The following is a 19,522-nucleotide window of genomic DNA, read 5'->3' on the forward strand; positions in this document are numbered from 1 at the left end:
GGACGGCCACTCTACTGCAAATTCTGTCGATATTAGCACATTTTGTCGACATTAGGAAAGGGCCTAAACAACATGCTGTAATGTCTGCCATTTCATTTATCACCGTATTTATTTTCTATTCATTACTATTATTTATAACTTTATCATTATCTATTTACTTTTTTCTTATATATTTTTCTATACATATTTTCTCGTATCCGTCATATTAGGAACAAAATGGTCTTCTGTCGACATGCTCATCCTTTATACCTTATTACATTACATGGATATTCTATGTTATACCACTTGAAGTGTTGGTCATTAACAATACTGCAAAAACCAAATTATATTATTATTTGTGACAAATCCTATATTGTTTTATGTATCTGAACACAACTCCCAATTTTTCACAAAGGTAGGATGTAATCAGACAAATATACTTAATCTGACACTGATAGAAAAAATCAATTTTTATTTCTTAACGAAAAAAGAAAATAATCTGTATACACATCCTCTGACTTAATTTACATTAAAACAAAATAAATAATTTGTCTTTCATCTCGACCCTGATCACAAGATCACTGTTGCATTTACATATACTCTCCACCGATTCTAACTTGAGCCTTTGGGCGTGGCTTGGGGGTCCCACATTGGTTTACAAATCTAGCAATGACCTGCGCATTGCGATCTGCCTGTACCTTATCTATCTATGGAATATTTATATTCGTAATACGACTGCATGGGGTTAAGAATGCTTCGGGGTTTGAGGGAAAGATAACGAATCTATAAAATTTCCATTTGATTTGGCAACGTGGTTCATGCGACGTTGCCGCCCACCTGAGTGCTCCTGACTGGTCTATATTGAGTTAGGTTTGGCTAGATTGGATTTGGCTGAATTTGGGTGGCTCATAATAGCTTTGGTTAGGTTATGTTGAATTTGGTTTGGTCGGGTTTGGTTAAATTAGGTTAGGCAAGGCTAGGTTAAATTAGGCTAAGGTTATGTTATATAAGGTTATGTTGGATTAGATTAGGTTAAAAGTGCAAGTAGACAGCATGCATCATAGGCAATATTTTGTGGAGGAAGATGCAGAAAAAAAAAAGGAGGTAGAGAACCTCTCTGAGTGTGATGTGGCAGAGGCGCGGTCCCACTGGGCCGCGCCTGGGGGCTCAAGTTAAAATCGATAGACTAAAAGTTCGTCATATTTTCTTACTCCATAAAGACTCCAGGTAATTTAGTGGCTGGGGACTCGAAAACCCAGACCGATTCTGGCACCAGACGTACGCCAGTCCCAAGAATACCCGCTAAACCTCTTAGGAACCAGGAAACGTGGCAACAGTGCACCCACACGTTCGGGCAAAGACCCAAGTTCTTACAACAATTTTGTATAAATGACTTGGCGCGAAGTTGCCACATTTCCATTTCTTGGGGGAAATGGTTTGAACACAGGACTGAAGAATGCATGACTGGGTCCACAGTTTTATCGAGGCACGGCGTCGTCTCTCGCCGCACAATAAGCCAATAAGATTTACAACGTACGGTTACACTAGTCAACGGAATGGTTGGATTGCAACGATTCAGCTGGATTTCGTCCAAGGTTGGAGGTTTTGGTTAGTGTATCCTCTCTGGACGAAATCCAACTCAACCTATTGGAACCCAAACATCCCGTTCACTAGTGTAACCATAGTTTTCGACAGTTACACTAGTCAGCGGAATGGTTGGATTGCAGCGATTCAGTTGGGCTTCGTCCAAAGTTGGAGGATTTGGCTAGTGTATTCTCCAACTTTGGATGAAATCCAACCAAATCGTTGGAACCCGTTTAGTGTAACCATAGGTTTAGACTGTCCTGGATCTGGGCTACAGAACACTTGTACGTTAGGAAGAACTTGGCAATAAAGAAACAACCTTGAACACCCAATCCCTCCAACACATCGAGCGACACGCTTCACAAATCTTCGTTCTCAGTTGCACAGTGGTTCCTCACACACCCCGAAGTCCAATTCCCAAGGTCGCCTGGCAGTTGTTCGCTACGTCATCCCCGGTCATTCCTCTACCGGGATGCCATCCTGGATACTCCCAAGAACCTATTTCGATATCCCAATCTGAGGAGAATAGCGAGGCGTAGCTTTTAGGAGCCAATGATCATGACTTCCGTCAGTCTTGGATTATGTCGGACGATTTAGTCTCGAATTACGTCGAAGGATTCAGTCTCGAAGCCCACCTGTCCAGGTCGATTCTCTTGGTCTTTGGGTTCATTGGGGTCACTTCGGACGATATCATGAATGACCATCGTGCTAAAAGGACCGAGTTCAGGGCGCGTTCACACTGCCACTTGGGGAGACTACCCGAACAACGCAAACTTCGAACTCGACCCTCCGTTCTTCGGGTTCCTCGCAGGTCGTCGACACACGTTCTGAGACAGTGGACACATCAACTTGTTACCAAAAACAATTTTGCAAAGACTGTCGGCATTGTTGATCACTTTAATATGTATAAAATATTCCCAACTCAGTTTCCAACAGATGCACTCACGCACTGCGACCCAACACACACAAATCAACAGAACTTCATAAAGCTTGGAATGCTCGAGTCATTGTTGTGACCTTAGACTTGCCTTCTGGGGCACAAAGGAATAAACTCTAAATGCCAAAGACAAGGTGATGATCCTTCAGGGTTATGCATTCCATGTCACATACCTTGTACACAACTCGAGCATCTTAATACATACATAGTCAAACAGCTTACTGAACACGGTCTTAGTACCATGACACAATGTGTATATTCTATTCAAGTAAACACGTGGTAATACTATGCAGATGGTCGTTAGCTAAACTTCGTTCTGAGTTGTCTAAACCAGTGGATTCCCAACTCTGTGGCACTGCACTCCTCTTTGGTGATCCTTTTGAGAAAAATGCTCACCCCAGCCCACCTTTCATCCTCAAAATAAAAGTTTCCAACATATCCATGTGGCTATTAAAAGAATGAGAACCCACCAACAGAAAAAAATCAGACACATAAAAATTTGCATAGCTATAAAGTTAAATAATACCCATGGAAAAATACAAATCTCAGGTATTCTATTTACAGTAATCATTTGTAGTATACTGTATCTTGCACCTCTCATAGGGAGTGCCCACTCCTACTACAATGGGAACCACTGGTCTAGGCTGCATTTCTATTCAGTGCATAATATGATCACCTGGCTTTTGCTAGAATAAAATCCCCACACTGTGTCAACAATACCAAGAGGAGTTCTTCTACAATTCCCTGAATCACATTTTGAGCCTTCTCCACTTGTATGGACAGCTCCACCTGAAATCCATTTTAGAGAACTACAACCTTAATATCTCTGAGACAGTTATACATGTGGCTTTGGTATATCCCAGGTACCTAGAATAAAAATCGGAGAACAGGTTCACTCAGTCTCAGTGGTCCTACTCCAGGGTACGCCAACTAGCTTTGAAGTGGCCCTCAATCACAGAAACCCTTTCTTCTCTCTTCTCCACTACTTGCTCCACCCGTAAATATGTTGACCTCCTGGTTTAAATCCAACCTGAGTCTTATGCTATACTATCTTTGGAAAATCAATGGCTTATGATATAATGTATGTGTATATGTGTATACATGTATGTTTGTTGAGCTTGACCAAAGCCATGTGGTTTAATCTTTCTCTCCAAAGAGGACTTCTTCAAATACTAATACATTTCTATTGCAGTACTCTATTAAGCACCTGCCTCAAATCTAGATAAAAATCTCTCCCCAACACACACACATATATAGAATCAGTTATATATAATTCTCAGACTTAATCTCTACTTTGACAAAATTCACAGGAGAAAGCTCACCACTAGTTTCAAGGTGGTCACTACCAAAATCCCTACTATCTCCACATTTTTCCTTGTTTGATTCAAAAACGTCTTCAGGCGTTTTACTACCTGCACTAAACTGACCTTCTGACCTGTCACTATTTACCTCACCTCTCCCTCGAGGCTCACTGTCATATAAACGATTTCCTGAAGCATCTTGTCTTTGGTCTGGAATGTTATCACTTATTCTTGGGTGCCAATGACCACCAGGTCCAGTGCCGATATCAAAATTTCCTCCGGCATGCGTCTTCATGTGGGTTTTGAGAGCAGCCGGTTCCGCGAAGGCAGCACAACAAAGGGTGCACTTATGAGGCCGTTCCCCTGTGTGGGTTTTCATGTGCCGTTTCAGATCCCCAGAGGAACAGAAGGCTCCCCTGCATAGGGAACACTTGTGTGGTCGTTCGCCAGTGTGTATCATGAGATGTATCTTGAGCGCATCAGATCTCGTAAAGGCCGATCCACACAAGAGACATTTGTGGGGTTTGTCCACAAGATGCGTCCGGATGTGTCTTTTCAGATCCCCTGTGTGGGAGAAGGCAGCATCGCAGAGGGAACACTGGTGTGGCTTTTCCCCCGTGTGTGTGCGTGTGTGGTTCTTGAGGTCCCCTGCTTGAGAGAATTTTGCCTCGCACAGATTACACTCGTACGGCTTCTCACCCGTGTGGGTGCGGATGTGGATCTTCAGATTACCTGAACGGGAGAAGGCAGCATCACAGTGTGGGCAGCGATGCGGCTTCTCGCCCGTGTGTACCCGAATGTGGGCCTTCAGGTTCCCTGACAGGGAGAATGCCGCTTCGCAAAACGTGCACTTGAACGGTTTCTCGCCTGTGTGCGTCCGTATGTGATTTCTTAAATCACCCGCCTGGAAGAACGCAGCCTCGCACGTGGGGCATTTGTGGGACTTTTCCCCTGTATGGATTCGAAGATGCATCTTGAGGTTACCCGTGTGAGAGAAGGCAGCTCCACACTGTGAGCATTTGTGAGGTCTTTCTCCTGTGTGAGTCCGTATGTGCCTTTTCAGATGTCCCGAGCGGGAGAACGCAGCATGGCAGAGGGCGCATTTGTGAGGCTTTTCTCCGGTGTGAATGCGAATGTGCTGCTTTAGGTCGTTGGCCCGGGCAAAAGCCCCGCCACAATATGTACACTTGTGTGGTTTTTCCACCAAAGTTGACACGCTGTGTTCTTCCATGGGGATTCTGTGCCCTTCCATGACCACCTGGTGAGCATCCATGACTTCATCTTCTTCTGTTGCTTCTTGATCCTCTTCTATGGGTTCTTGATGCCCTTCCATGTTAAGATCAGTGCCTTCTAAGGTTTCTGGCCCCAAATTAACAAAACTTTGCATTCTATGAAGTCATGTAGACACGTACAAACTTTTCTTTATTCTTTTAGTAAGGAATGTGATGCATGTAGCAACAGCTTTCCTTAAGGTGACCAAGAGAAGCTTTATTGTATTTTACTGCTCATACAAGGAACTAGCTCTCTCAAGCATCTTGTTAATCCTTCCCTGCAGTTGCCTTCTTGAGGCAACTGGGTAGAGATGACTCCTGAAGATGTGGGATGGAGACCAGAGGAGCAGGTCCATGCTGGAAACAACTTGGGGCACCTGCATGATGAAGTGTCCTCGCCAGAGGGCTACGACAGTGACGCTGCTACAGATACTGCTATTCCTACCGATATGCACGAGGACCCACCAACCCGAAGCTTAAGGGTACTTCCTTGCATCAAATTAGGCGACCCCATCTTGCGTAGAAGCCCTGACCACACATTTAGTTTCCGGAGACTCTCCAATTCTTGATCTTCCTTCTAGTGATGGTCTCCCTGCCTCCACCTAATTTGGGTCTTGAATGTGGCGTCATCATGACCTGCACTGGAAGAGAACCAGTTACACATATTAATGGAAATGCTGTTATAAGAATTAAAGTTAAAGTTGCCAGGTTTTAGTTCCTATATCAGTCTTCTTGAAGACTCTCATTGGAACATCAGCCGAGACAAGCCTTAACCCCCTACCATGGTAGTAACCTCCCCAGTAAACAGCGTAGACTCACAGACCCAGACGAGACTCAATCTACTGACCCCTTGACACAAGGCCAGCGTGTTACTGCTGTACTAGTCTTTAACCATCCAGATACATATCTTCTCTGTGCCAATCTAGTACACAGCTTTCTGCACATACTTTTCGAAATAAAACAGACAAAAGTCAGAAATACCTCATTCTTAATGTGCTAAGGTGGGAGATGCTTTAACATACTTTTCGAAATAAAACAGACACAAAAATCAGAAATATCTCATTCTTAATGTGCTAAGGTGGGAGATGCTTTAACCACCCAGATACATATCTTCTCTGTGCCAATCTAGTACACAGCTTTCTGCACATACTTTTTGAAATAAAATGGACAAAAGTCAGAAGTACCTCATTCTTAATGTGCTAAGGTGGGAGACGTTGGTTTTGATGCGGGCATGTGATTTAAAATGAACTCCCTCTCCCAAGTGGTAGAGGACCATTGTTATATACAAATACTGTTTTCTTGATACTTACTTCAAGCTCACAACTCACTTTTCTGTATGTCACCAATCCTCCGTCATCCAGGAGGAGCCAAGAAAAGAGGAAGGGAGGGAGGGTTGGTGAATGGGAGTGGAGTGCGTTGGGGATGAAATGAATGGGAGTGGATTTATGCCTTTGACTTTGGCTACCTCCCTTGTAAGAGGGAAAAAGCTGTTGGTATACAGCATGTATATATCTAATCATCTTATTACACACAATGATAGAGGAAACTACCGGAAGGGCTTCACCTGATTCAGAAGACCTTATGAAGAGATAGCCCACACCATTTCTTTACTTAATGATCATGCTACTTAGGTGTCATGAGGCATGAGTATGAGAATGCTGGCTTCGGCATCTTGATCAGGACCCTGACACGGTTAAGTGCCGCCCTGGGGTGAGATGAAAAGTGCTCCCCCACACCCACACACACACCACCACCACCTTACACATCTGAAGGTCACTAGAACGATTCACATGTAACATTCATCCGCAAAACAACGTTTATACACACAACTCGTGATAGATAAATCATGCATTAAAAGTACATTAGGGGGAATTTGTTTTACCTTTTTTTCACCAAAGGTGTCACCTCCTCCCCCCCAAAAAAAAGAAAGAAAAAAAAAAAAAAAAAATGCTGCCCCCGGGGCATTGCCCCCCCCCCCCCCCCCCCCCCCCCCACCCCCCCCCCCCCCCCCCCCCCGTCGGGGCCCTGGTCTTGATTATATATATTTCTTAATTATAGCCAAGTCACCTCCTAATTCTGTGAACTAGTTTGATCACATTTTCTGTGGTTATTAATATTCAGAGTAAAAGAGCTCAAGTAGTACTTATATTTCATAATGTGGGTATTGTGATGCATCATTGAATCATTGTACATCAGGCATCTGATACTGCCAGTGAGAATCTGACTCGTCAATATTGAAGAGGTTAGTTAACAAAATGCAGCATCACTCCAGAGGTATCCGAGGCTCTGTTGGTGGGAGGAAAAGAAAGAGGAGGATTAGGAGGGAGCAGAAGCAGAAACCTTACATGCCTGAGTGCCACTCCAGTGGGAGTGATACTTCACTCCCAAATTAAAAAAAAAAAAAAAAAAAAAAAAAGAAGAATAAGAAGAAGAAGTGATTCCCCCCCCCTCCACCTTCCCCCATCACCACTTCCCATCTCCACATTCCCTTACAGCCTGTTTTAGCTACTGGCTTGCGGAATAAACAGATTTTAAAAATGTTATCTAATGTCTCTATTGCAGAAAGGATAGGGGGAAAAATATTTCATATTATGTTGATTCTTACGCAAAATTCGTATATTACGGTAAGATATTCAGGGTCCTTTGACCTTTTTTTTATTATAATTATTTTGTCAGCCTTGTGGGCGGCATGTCCGGACTAGAACTGCCGCCCCAGGGCATAGGCCCCCCTCCCTCCAAGTGGCCCTGGGTAGAAGGAAGGGGGGCAGTACTTGTCGTCACCTCTCTTTATGCGAGAAAGTGAGGGGAAGTTAGTATAAAGTGATAGAAATCTTCGGCTCTGTCTGGATCCAGACTCCTCCAGATGCAGTTCAAAACAAACACAAAGGTATCCACCTTAGGTCAAGCTTAATAATAATTACAACACTAATCCACTGTTAATAATAATAATAATAATAATAATAATATATATACACCAAGGGTTTTCCCCCCTTACAAGGGAGGTAGCCAAAGTTAAAAGGCATAAATCCACTCCCACTTAGTCCATCCCCTACTTACTCCACTCCCATCCATCCCCCTCCTTCCCTTTTATCTTGGTTCCTCCTGGATGACAGGCCATCCCTACATCTCGCTCATTGCCCTGGCTCAATAAATAATAATAATGATAATAACAAACCCTCCAATCTGAGGAGAAATACTAGACAGTTGCCTGTGTCAACATAAGAACATAAGAATGAAGGAGAGTGCAAGGGACCATGAGGCCTACACTAGGCAGTTCCATGTCCATGACCACCTGTCATCCCCATTCATAAAGTTGTCTAACAATTTCTTAAAACAACCAATAGTATCAGCACTAACTACATGGTTACTAAGTCTATTCCATTCATTGACCACCCTATTAGTAAACCAATTCTTGCCCATTTCCTTCTTAACCCATTCAACTCCGATGACAAGATGTCTTGTCATTTGGTCAAATAAAACAAAAAATCATAAAACACCAAAATGTTTGATCAAACACCAGAAAAATATGACGTCAGTCCTCGCTTCGCTGCGAGCGAAGCGAGGATTGACGTCATATTTTTCTGGTGTTTGATCAAACATTTTGGTGTTTTATGATTTTTTGTTTTATTTGACCAAATGACAAGACATCTTGTCATCGGAGTTGAATGGGTTAAATCTAAATTTGTCCAGTTTAAATCCGTTACTGTACAAATGTGGGTCTACGTCTGTGTTGCTAGTTTACAAAAATAAGAGGGAAGCATATGCTTGTCATCACCTCTCTTTGTGAAAAGCCTGAGGAAATACAGTTGATCTCGGGCCTTATCCAGAGCCGCACCTTCAGACGTAGGTATTTACCTAATTGTGATATGAAGGAATGGAGCAACACTCATTGGGTCTCATTGGTCATACAATCTCTGAGCTCTCTTCTGGGAGGGAAATAGCTGTCAATCACGAATCCAACCCGTGATCCAAAGACCAAGGTGAATCTCCTACTCTCCAATTTGATCACATCTAACCTCAAATTTATGCACAGTTCCTACCTAACTTATATCCTTGATTTCCAATTATCATATCTAGATTTGAACTCATGTCTTGTTCCAGTTTGGGGTATATCACCTTCTAAGCTATTCCAAGTGACCCCCATATTCTGTGAACTGGCTTGATCACATTTTCTTTGGTTATTAATATTCAGTGTGAAAGAGCTTGAGTAATACTTCTATTTCATAACACGAGTACTGTGATGGAGTGCATTTCTTCCTGTCCTTTAGACATAATGTGGTCCTTTTTAATTTGTTCCCATGATCTCTCAAAGCCCTCCTATCCTTTTAATCAAGGTGAGGGTGTTGATGGGCTTTGAAGATTAGCAACAAGGAGATGATTCTCTCCAATGTCTGCTTCGCAGGATGATATGCAGGTGCCTATTGTTGGTTTTGAACCATAAATACAAAACAGAAAAAAATAATATAATAGGTTATCTAATCAAATTATAACTGTGAACATGAAATAATGACAGTCATTGGTTATACTTTCTAACCCCACAAAATCCGTCTCTAAAGTGACAAGCAGCACTCCCAAAATATAGTATAAGAAAAAAAAAAAAAAAAAAAAAAAAAATAATAATAATAATAAGAATAAGAATAATATATATGTGTATATACATACACATGCATGACAAAGATGGCACCAACACTAAATTGACATACAAAGACTGCCAAACTGGAACTACTAACCGTGGAACAAAGAAGAGAAAGAGGAGATTTACAGAATTATGAGAGGGATGGAAGTCCTCAAAAGAGATGAATTAGGAAAACAAGAGGACATGAAAAGAAACTCAAAATGGATAGTTATAGAGAAGATACCAAAAAGAATAATTTTCTACACAGTGGTAGATATCTGGAACAAATTGGAAGAGGCAACAGCGTGTGCAAATAACATTTCAAGAATTTGAGAACAAACTAGATGCTGAAAGATACAAAGATGGGTCACTACGAGCATAGCTCTCTTCCCATATAACACAACTAGGTGGTGAATACAACTAGGCAAATACACGCACATATATTGTGCATATATGTGTTTGTATTTAACTAATTGCATTTACCTAATTGTAATATACAGGAAAAGGAGCAATACTTGTTGGGTCTCCATCTGCTGTTCCCTAATTATCTATCCTACCTAGACCCAAATTCACGTATGGTTCCAACTTAATCTATATCTTTGATTTCCAATTATCACATTCAGATTTGAACTTATGTATTGTTTTAACTTGAGCTATATCATTTAACTATTCCAAGAATTTATGCATCATTATGGAAAACAGTATTTCTTCACTTCCTTTCGACATGTGATCTTTCTTAATTTGTTCCCATGACCTCTTCAAGCCCTCCTGTCATTGCAATCCATCCCCATTAGTGAGCTGAACACTGTAATCATGCCACCTCTTTCTCTTTGATCTTTCAAAGTTGGCAGTCCCGGTAATAGCACGTAAGACAGAATGAGTGGAAGGGTGGCGAGGTAAGCGCCAAAAACCGTTGGAGTTTTATTACTGATATTTCGTCCTAGAAGGACTTCTTCAGAGTGTACACAAGGAAATGAAATGACAGCTTAAATACTCCCAGCTTATCCCGTTCCTCCCCGATCACTGTCGCTCCTCTCACGCCTCTGCTTGACCTCGTTGTTATTTCATTTCTTTGTGTACACTCTGAAGAAGTCCTTCTAGTATGAAACATCGCTAATAAAACTCCAACAGTTTTTGGTGTTTCCCTAACCACCCTTCCATTCACTCCCAGTAATGCACCTTCATGAAAAGAATTATCCTTTTTTATTTGCATTTTTTGACAACTATATTAATTGCAAGGAGATTTTCAATGTTGTAATCAAGAACATCCCAGTGTCCGTTTCTGAGATAGTTGGCGGTTGGGAATTGGCTGTAACGGCAGTGTAACTGGGGCCTAGTGTAGCAAACACTTGGCAATTGTAATTGTTATTTTGAACTATGTGTTCTTTTCATTATCTGCATTTCATGTATATTGATTCATTGCCAAATAAACTTAATATTATTATTATCATAACACAGATGATTAATGCATACTGTACAAAAGTTCTTTCGAACTATGTGTTCTTTTCATTATCTGCATTTCATGTATATTGTTTCATTGCCAAATAAACTTAATCACCTTCTCACTTCTTCTCACCATACACCTGGTAGGGCATTGCCCTGTCAGCGATGATGCCTCACGAAGTCTCTCCACAAGGCCCTATCTGCATACAGCTGCACTCTCTCCACTTCCTCCATAGTTCTTCCTCTTGACTCTATGGCTTGTCTGATACGGTCTCTCCATCTCTTCCTGGGTCTTCCTGTTGGTCGCTTTCCTTGTGGCTGCCACTGGTAGTATTCGAATGGGTACTGTTGCTCATTCATCCTCATGATGTGTCCAAACCATCTTAATTGGCTTTTTTCTACATATTCTAATATAGGCTCTATTTCCAGCTCTCTTCTTATTTCTTTATTTCTTATTCTGTCACACCTTGTTACACCTTTTATTATTTGCAGTACTCTCATCTCTGCTGCTTGTATCTTACTTTTCAGCCTTTCTGTCAATGTCCATGTTTCTGACCCATATGTTAGAACTGGTCTTAAAATGGTTTTGTAAATTGTTATCTTAACCTGCCTGGGTATAAGTTTTTCTCGCATCAGTGGATATAGCGTTCTTAAGTTATTTGTATGGCACTGTATTCTATTTAATATTTCTTTTTCCATTTGACACCTTTCATCTATCTTTACTCCTAGGTATTTAAATTCTTCAACTAATTTCAGTTTTTTGCCTTCCAACCATATTTCTACCTCTTCTTTTTGCCTTGCGACCACCATTACTTCTGTTTTATTTGTATTTATTTTCATTTTCATTCTTTTCAATGCACTGTTCCAAGCAGTTAATGCATTTTGAAGTTCAATGGGGTTGTTTGCAACCAGTGCAATATCATCTGCGTATGCCAATGTGATAACTCCTTCTCCAGATCTCAAATTTTTCATACATCTGTCCATAAAAAATATAAAAAGCAATGGAGATATAACCCCACCTTGTCTTACTCCAGAATTTACATCAAACCAGTTATCCTCGCGAGTTTGTGTTCTTACAGTGCAACATTTACTATATAGACTTTTAATTGCTCTAACAAGTAATCTATCTACACCATATATAGGGTCTTCCAATGTGTCCCAAATCATCTTCCTTGGTAGCCTGTCAAAGGCTTTTTCTAAGTCAACAAATGCTATACACACTGGTTGATCCCATTCCCATCTCTTCTCCATCAGCATTTTCAAGGAGAAAATTGCATCTGTTGTACCTCTCTCAGGTCTAAATCCATACTGTCCCTCCTCTAATTTTTCTTCTACCGTCACTCTTAGCCTTCTTTCAAGTATTCTTTCATATATCTTCTCCACATGTGATAATAAGGAAATTCCTCTCCAATTTTTGCATTCTGACTTGTCGCCTTTCTTTGGTACTTTACATATAATGGCTTTCCCCCAATCCTCTGGTACTCTACCTTCACACCAAGCTACATTAAAAATTCTCGTTAACCACTCGACTGTGTTTTCATTTCCTTTTAGCAGCTCTACAGGTATGCCATCGCATCCAGGACTTTTTCCATTTTTCATTTTACTGATGGCAACTCTAGTTTCTTCGATAGATATTTCGTGGTAGTAGTTTAGTCTTGGGCTGGTGTTTTCACACTCATCGTCTAATTCCTGAGGATTCAATAATTCTGTGAAATATTCTCTCCACCTTTCATCTACTTCGTTCTCAAAGGATTACAAAGGCGGAACATGCCGACAGGAGACCTTTTGGTCCATATCTAGGGCGGATGCAAAAAAAATCATAATAATAAAATAATAAATAAAAACTATAATAATGTAAATAACAAATAAAATACATAAATAAATGCATAGGTATAGTTAAATAATAAACAAACAGGTAAATAGTAAATAATGATAAATTGACATATAACTAATAATAAATGAAAATTAGACAGACAAATGATAACAAAACAAAAACAAATAATATAAAATAAATTATAATCATTACAGCATCTTGCTTAGGTGTTTGTCTAAATGATTCTTAAAGCTTCGAACTGAACTACATTGCACTACCTGTGCAGGAAGTTTATTCCATTCATTAACTACACGATTGGCAAAGTTGTTTCTACCTACTTCCAAATTGAATTTATTTCCGGACAGTTTGAGACAATTGTTTCTTGTTTGATTCTCATTCAATGTGAAAATTTGGTCACTTTTGATGTTGTCAATTCCCTTTAAAATCTTAAAGACCTGTATCAAGTCACCTCTGAGTTTACGCTTTTTTAGGGAAAACAGATTCATATGTTTTAATCGATTCTCATCTGTTAGTAACACTCCGTCTTTATTCTTAATTGTATTTACTACTGTTTCTTCGCCCCTTTTATAACACAGATGATTAATGCATACTGTACAATTATTTTCCAAAGCCATCACCATTTCAGCAATTTAATAAAATATAGAATCAATAAAAACAAACAGGGCTTGGATTCGTTCATGAAATTATCTAGACTTGAATAAATCTAGTACACATAGATCTTCCCATGGGTCACATGAAGAATGGTCACCCCAGACCGCCCACATTAAGAATCATCACCCAATGAGATCCCACCTGAAGAATTGTCACCCCAGTATGCCAAATATCATACATACATATACCAAAGGCTTTCTTTCCCCCTTGCAAGGGAGGTAGCCAAAAAACAAAGGCATAAAAACCAATCCCACCCATTCCAACCCCATCACACTCCACGCCCCTCCACCCTCTTCTAATATCAACAATGGAATAAATATTAGGTTAGGTTAGGATGAATGAGGGTTATGCTTATTGTCATCAAGTTGTACAATTGAGGAATCGTAAACCCAGGATGGCCAACAGGAAGAATTGTCACCCTAGGACAGTCCACATGAAGAATTGTCACTCTGTTGATGTCTGGGGTGACGATTCTTTACGTGATCCTTTTCCTTATGCTTTCAAGTCACTCGCGATGCAATAAATGAAAATACACGTAAGTTTGCACTACCCCGTAGTTTCTTTCCTCTCTGACATCAGAAGTGGTTAAAATCTATGCATTCTTGGTTATGACACTATATGGTCAAATGGAAATGAATGAATTTGGTTAACTAACTTCCAGGCAACTACATACATACACCAAATGCTTTTTCCCCCTCACATGTGAGGTAGCCAGAAAACAAAGGCATAAAATCCACTCCCACCCATTCCATCCCTAAATACACTCCACCCCCCTCCCTCCCTCTTTTCTTGGATGACAGGTCATCCCTGCATCTCGCCCACTGCCCTGGGTCAGAAGCAGTGTTGCAAGACACAGCACATCCACAGCAAGGCCGCTTCATTAAATTGGTGACCCCCTTCTCCGTCCCCTCATGCAGAAAAGGAGAGGCACACGCTAATAATAACAATTTGTTCTGTAAGCTCATCTAAATACTATAATAATCTCTTATCTCTAATATATTCATATTTATATATATTTCACATTTTTAATTGATATGATGTTTGTTTACCAAATTGTCTGTTACTATATTCACAAATGTTGCATGATATGAGATTATTATCAATTCTTTGGACAATATTTTTTTTATACAGATGGAAGGGCAAATCAAATCTTTGAGTATTAACTGATCCACCTGCTTCCCATTTTCTCTTGCAGGAGACCTGTGGTCCACAGAAATGGGACTACAACCATTGGTTTACCCCGAAAGTAACTCAGTGACAATATTTCGTGTTGTCATCTGGCAAGAGTGAATTTGGAAAGTTGTGGCATGAGATGTGTCCTCAGTGTGCTGGTTATATCCGAGGCAATTGCTGTATGTCGCCAGGTCAATTCAGGAGCATTTAGAAATCCTGAAACCTTACCTCGGTGTGGATGAACGAGGCCAGTTCTTGGTCTCTAATTTTTTATAAAGATAAGTGGGGGTGAATGGGAGTGGATTATCATATTATGTGAGGATGGAATGGGTGGGAGTGGATTTTATGCCTTTCTTTTTTGGCTACCTCCTTTGTAAGGGGGAAACAGCCATTGGTGTGTGTATATACAAAAAAAGTATGACACTCTAAAGTAAATCTAAATAATTGTTATCCCTTTTGAAAATGAAGAGGGCACCTTCAATGGTATACATATTTCTGCATAAGACTGAATTCTAAATATACAACAATGACATATGTATACAAGTCATAATAAAACTAAGAAATATAAAAATATCATGATGTTAGAATTAGAAAATGCTCAAACAACTGATTCTATATTAATAAAACTATGTAAACATAAATGTTCATGTACTAATGCATAACATTTAAGATTATGTTAACAACAGGAACATTTTAATAAAAATAATGTTGTGTAAATTCTATTTTACAATTGACATGCATGCCCAAGTTCAATGTTTATTGTTTTGGTACCAGTTGCTTCTCAATTTGATTTGCATTTTTTCCTCATCACAATTCTATCCACTCAATGACTACAAAATCCTGATTTCTTGTTTTCTCATGCCAGCAGCAAAACTGTTCTAATCTCTTATCTGACTTATCAAAATACGAAGTCAAACTATGCATTCTATTCAGCTTCCTCAATCCTAACACATAATTTCATAAACGCACATAGTGACATATCTTATCATTTATGCCCAATCAAGAATTTGATTAGAAACACCCACCCAGGTACCCATTCGTCTTTGATCTCGTCTACATAACATTATAAATTCACTTATATTTACGAATCTCACCTGTATAATGAATGATTATTGGCTGACAGTTTGAATATGGAGATGCACGGTGAAGCAAAGGCCTATCAATTAGCGGGATTTGGTTAAACTCGAACACAGTCATAGGATAGGGCTCTTGTCTCCACCTTCCCGATTATCAAGTGCAATAGACAATAATATATTATTAATTCACCGTGACAACTCATAAGGATATATCCCTTTCATGGAACTAGCCATTAAAAGCTTGCACACTGGAGAAAAACACATATTTACACATTAAAACTAACCTACATCCAGCTACGGTCTCCCTGTTATACGTCGGTAGGCCTATGTCAACAATGGCAACTGTCAATTGACACCCAAAAAACATTTAAAAAGTAAACATATTTCATAATTATATTGTGTCATTAGTGATACATATTTTTTCTTTAGCAATAGATCATACTGATAAATATAAAAAAATATATATATACTAAATTGCCAAAAAAATTTTAGCGTACTCGATAAAGTAATCAATGACATAAATGGATACGATTTATCGCTTCCGTGAATCTTGCGACTGATTAATGAATAATTGATGTTGATGACAACATTCCATTGGTAATAAAACATCATTTGTATACACTGAATACCTTCGAGTTTCCCTCCGCTGAATATAGTCGCTTGACGATGACCGGAATAAACATGTCGAATACACGCATCAAATATTTATGTTATGTCATTCTTATTTGCAATATCCAGTCTCTCTCAGTAAATATATTTTTCTAATTCAACTTACAAAATAAATCAATAAACAAATAATTTTTTTTGTATGTTGCAGCTAAAAGTTTTCAAAACAAGCACGGTATAAAGGAGACATTGTATAAATTAATGGTTTGGTCCTACATACTCAATAACATTATGTTATAGTTACCCCTGATCAGTGTCCCTTGATTGTTTTTGCTCACAACCAAAGCCCGTGGGAGCCTCTCTCCCAATTAAACACACACTCCCTTGATTGTGTATAATTCACAAGTCTTAGATTAAGTGTTGGATCCGTGATCGGCACTTATTACCTCACAGAGCTTAGAACCTGGATATAGGATGATGTATGGGCAATGATGTGACCTCAAACACACACACACGACTCCAAGTTTCAGCGCTCACTACATATTTACTAAAATCACAATATCACGATTTTCGTCAAATGTAAATTTGAAAAACTCCAGGACGACTTCGCTTACAGTATTCTAGATCTCATTAAGGACAACTTAACAATGTGTCTAATATTCATATAGGTCAAACTTCTCTTAGTTCGTCATTCAGCTTCTCAACATTATGACATTTGATATGGTATTGGAGATTCGAAAAACATAAAATTGTAAACGAAGTCTTTTCTACTCATTTGCGGCATTTTTGGTTGTTCTTTGCATTTATATACGATATTCTTATTTTTCCCTTCTGCGCACTTTTGGTAATAATTTAGATTTTGTTTTCCCATTATACCTTTGTTCTATTAGTTTTCTTCCATTTCCCACATACTACGTTCTTGGTCTTTATAGGTATTTCACATATTAGTTTCATTAATCGTCGGCACCTATTTATTCACAATAAGTAAACAGATTCCCTTCCGCCTATTATTATCTCCATAGTTATTGCTTATGTTATCATTATTATTTTAATTATTACTATTGTTATTCTCATTATTATTTTAGTTTTATTGATAATCGTGACTTCAGTCGTCTTTTTTTTAAACTTTCTTCATAATTGACAGGTGTGCATTGCAGTATACGTTCCTTAACTCGATTTCTCTTCCTCCCGACTTATGTTCAAGTGTAATTTGATTACTTTTTCTTTCCCAGCCTGACATGTACTTCTTTCTGCTACCCCACGATAATTCTGAAGTCTACTATACCTTTCACTTGGCCACATAATCAACCTTCCTGAACAGCCATCAATCCAAAGATTGTTCAGCCCATTTTATTTCATCCTAGCAGTGCTTGTCTTAATAGTATCGCGGTGTTACATCCTCTCACTAGTAAATCTCATTTCTCCTTTCAGAGTAAATAAATAGATTTCTGGTTTCTGAACCATGTTTTTTTTTTGTCTAATATTACGCTCCATACCATGAAACTGACTCATGGGAAAATAGATTTCTCATCGATTATAAATTAGGCTATCCATCCATTTAGTTTTCTAGACAATTAGGCTTCTTTTGAATAATAACTTTGGACTTTTAGTCTATTCAGTAAATTGTCTTCAAGTTAAAATGGGATAATTAGTTTAAAACATCAGTATTTATCATCAATGGGTGATATAATATAACCATATATAAATGATGGGATAAGAGGAGGATAAGCTCTAGGGTACCTTAAATTTCACGCTGCCTGGTATGACATATTTGATTGATGTACTGCTAAAATGAAATATGTGTGATGAAGATGCGGGCGTATTTTTATGTGTGACTTATTTAAATATTTTGTTGATTTTTCACCTACCATAATGTGAAACAACGTGTATGCCATAGCTCAAGGCAATTAGTATTTAGTATTTGATTAAAGGGTTTAGTTGAGTGCATTGAATTCGAATTCAGTTTACATACAAATACTTAAATCGTGGTATTAAACATCGTAGGGCAGTTATCTAATTAATAGTCAACTAATTAAGAATAATTAGTTTTTTGCTTCGATCAATGAAAACAACTGATATTTTTTGTTCAAGAGGAACCCAGAAAGATGGAAATAGTTATCGATTAATATCAAATTACCATTTTCTCAGGCTTCTGGCCCACCCTATTTACTAAAACTGGGTAGCGCCTATAAATTGAGTGCTTGTATATTCACACTTGGATTACGATCTTTAAAGTGCCTCGATTATTTGTACCTTGGGTTCATTCATGTTCTCAACACGGGAATAACCAAGTTAATGGGTCTGCCCACCTGTCAAAACTCTGACTTCCTTCCATTTCATTCTTTCCTTACACTAACCCTCCAAATTCCCCCCCCCCCATCTTATCTATCCTGCCCTGTACTACTACTTCCCAGCACGAAAAAACGTAGAGACTTAACAATTGCGCATCAGGCTCAATGACCTCGTTATGGGTTGATAGCGTTATTAATAAAATATTCTCAAACATGGTATGCAGGGTCGCTAGCGAGTAGGCGTCCGAAGTATTCATTTTCTTCGTCGAGCAAATTGTTATGATTTTTTTCAGTTCAGCACGCTTCGTGGACATACGATTGAAAATCTAAACATTCTCAACGATGTTACCCATCACGACACTATTTAGTAAAGGGCGCAAGATTAAATTAAATTGAATAGAACTTTGGTTAAGTAATCACCAAAACCGCCATTGTTCTGGTAGAACTATATAAATCTCCCCTGCGGTTGTATCGGTTTGGTAGTGTACGAAATTTAGCTATGCAATATTTTCGTTATATGGTAGTGTTGGGAGCATTTACATCGTATACTGAACAAACTGTTAGTATTACTCTTTACGAGTTTACTCAAACTTAGGATTAGCGAGGTGCACTTTGAAATGTGATGGTTTCCTATAACTTTGTAAAATTGACCATGGTTGTGAGAAATGAGAATATTTAGATTACGTGTGGTATGTTGTATGTAGGTATCTTCCCACAGGGTATTCATTACTGATACTGGTGTTTGAAAAATTAACTTTTTG

At 39.1% G+C, this 19,522-nt stretch overlaps 1 protein-coding gene across 1 annotated transcript; it reads right to left on the minus strand.

Moving 5' to 3' along the window:
• Window positions 1–418: 418 nt before the first annotated feature.
• LOC143031725 (uncharacterized) lies at window positions 419–5,191 on the minus strand. Its single transcript, XM_076195940.1, has one exon. The coding sequence runs from the start codon at window positions 5,186–5,188 to the stop codon at window positions 3,764–3,766; it is 1,425 nt and encodes a 474-aa protein (XP_076052055.1). The 5' UTR covers window positions 5,189–5,191; the 3' UTR covers window positions 419–3,763.
• Between the last annotated feature and the right edge of the window lie 14,331 nt (window positions 5,192–19,522).

The sequence above is a fragment of the Oratosquilla oratoria genome, chromosome 12, assembly GCF_046742065.1.
Source record: "Oratosquilla oratoria isolate Oo_2021 chromosome 12, ASM4674206v1, whole genome shotgun sequence".
Classification (NCBI taxonomy): Eukaryota; Metazoa; Arthropoda; class Malacostraca; order Stomatopoda; family Squillidae; genus Oratosquilla; species Oratosquilla oratoria.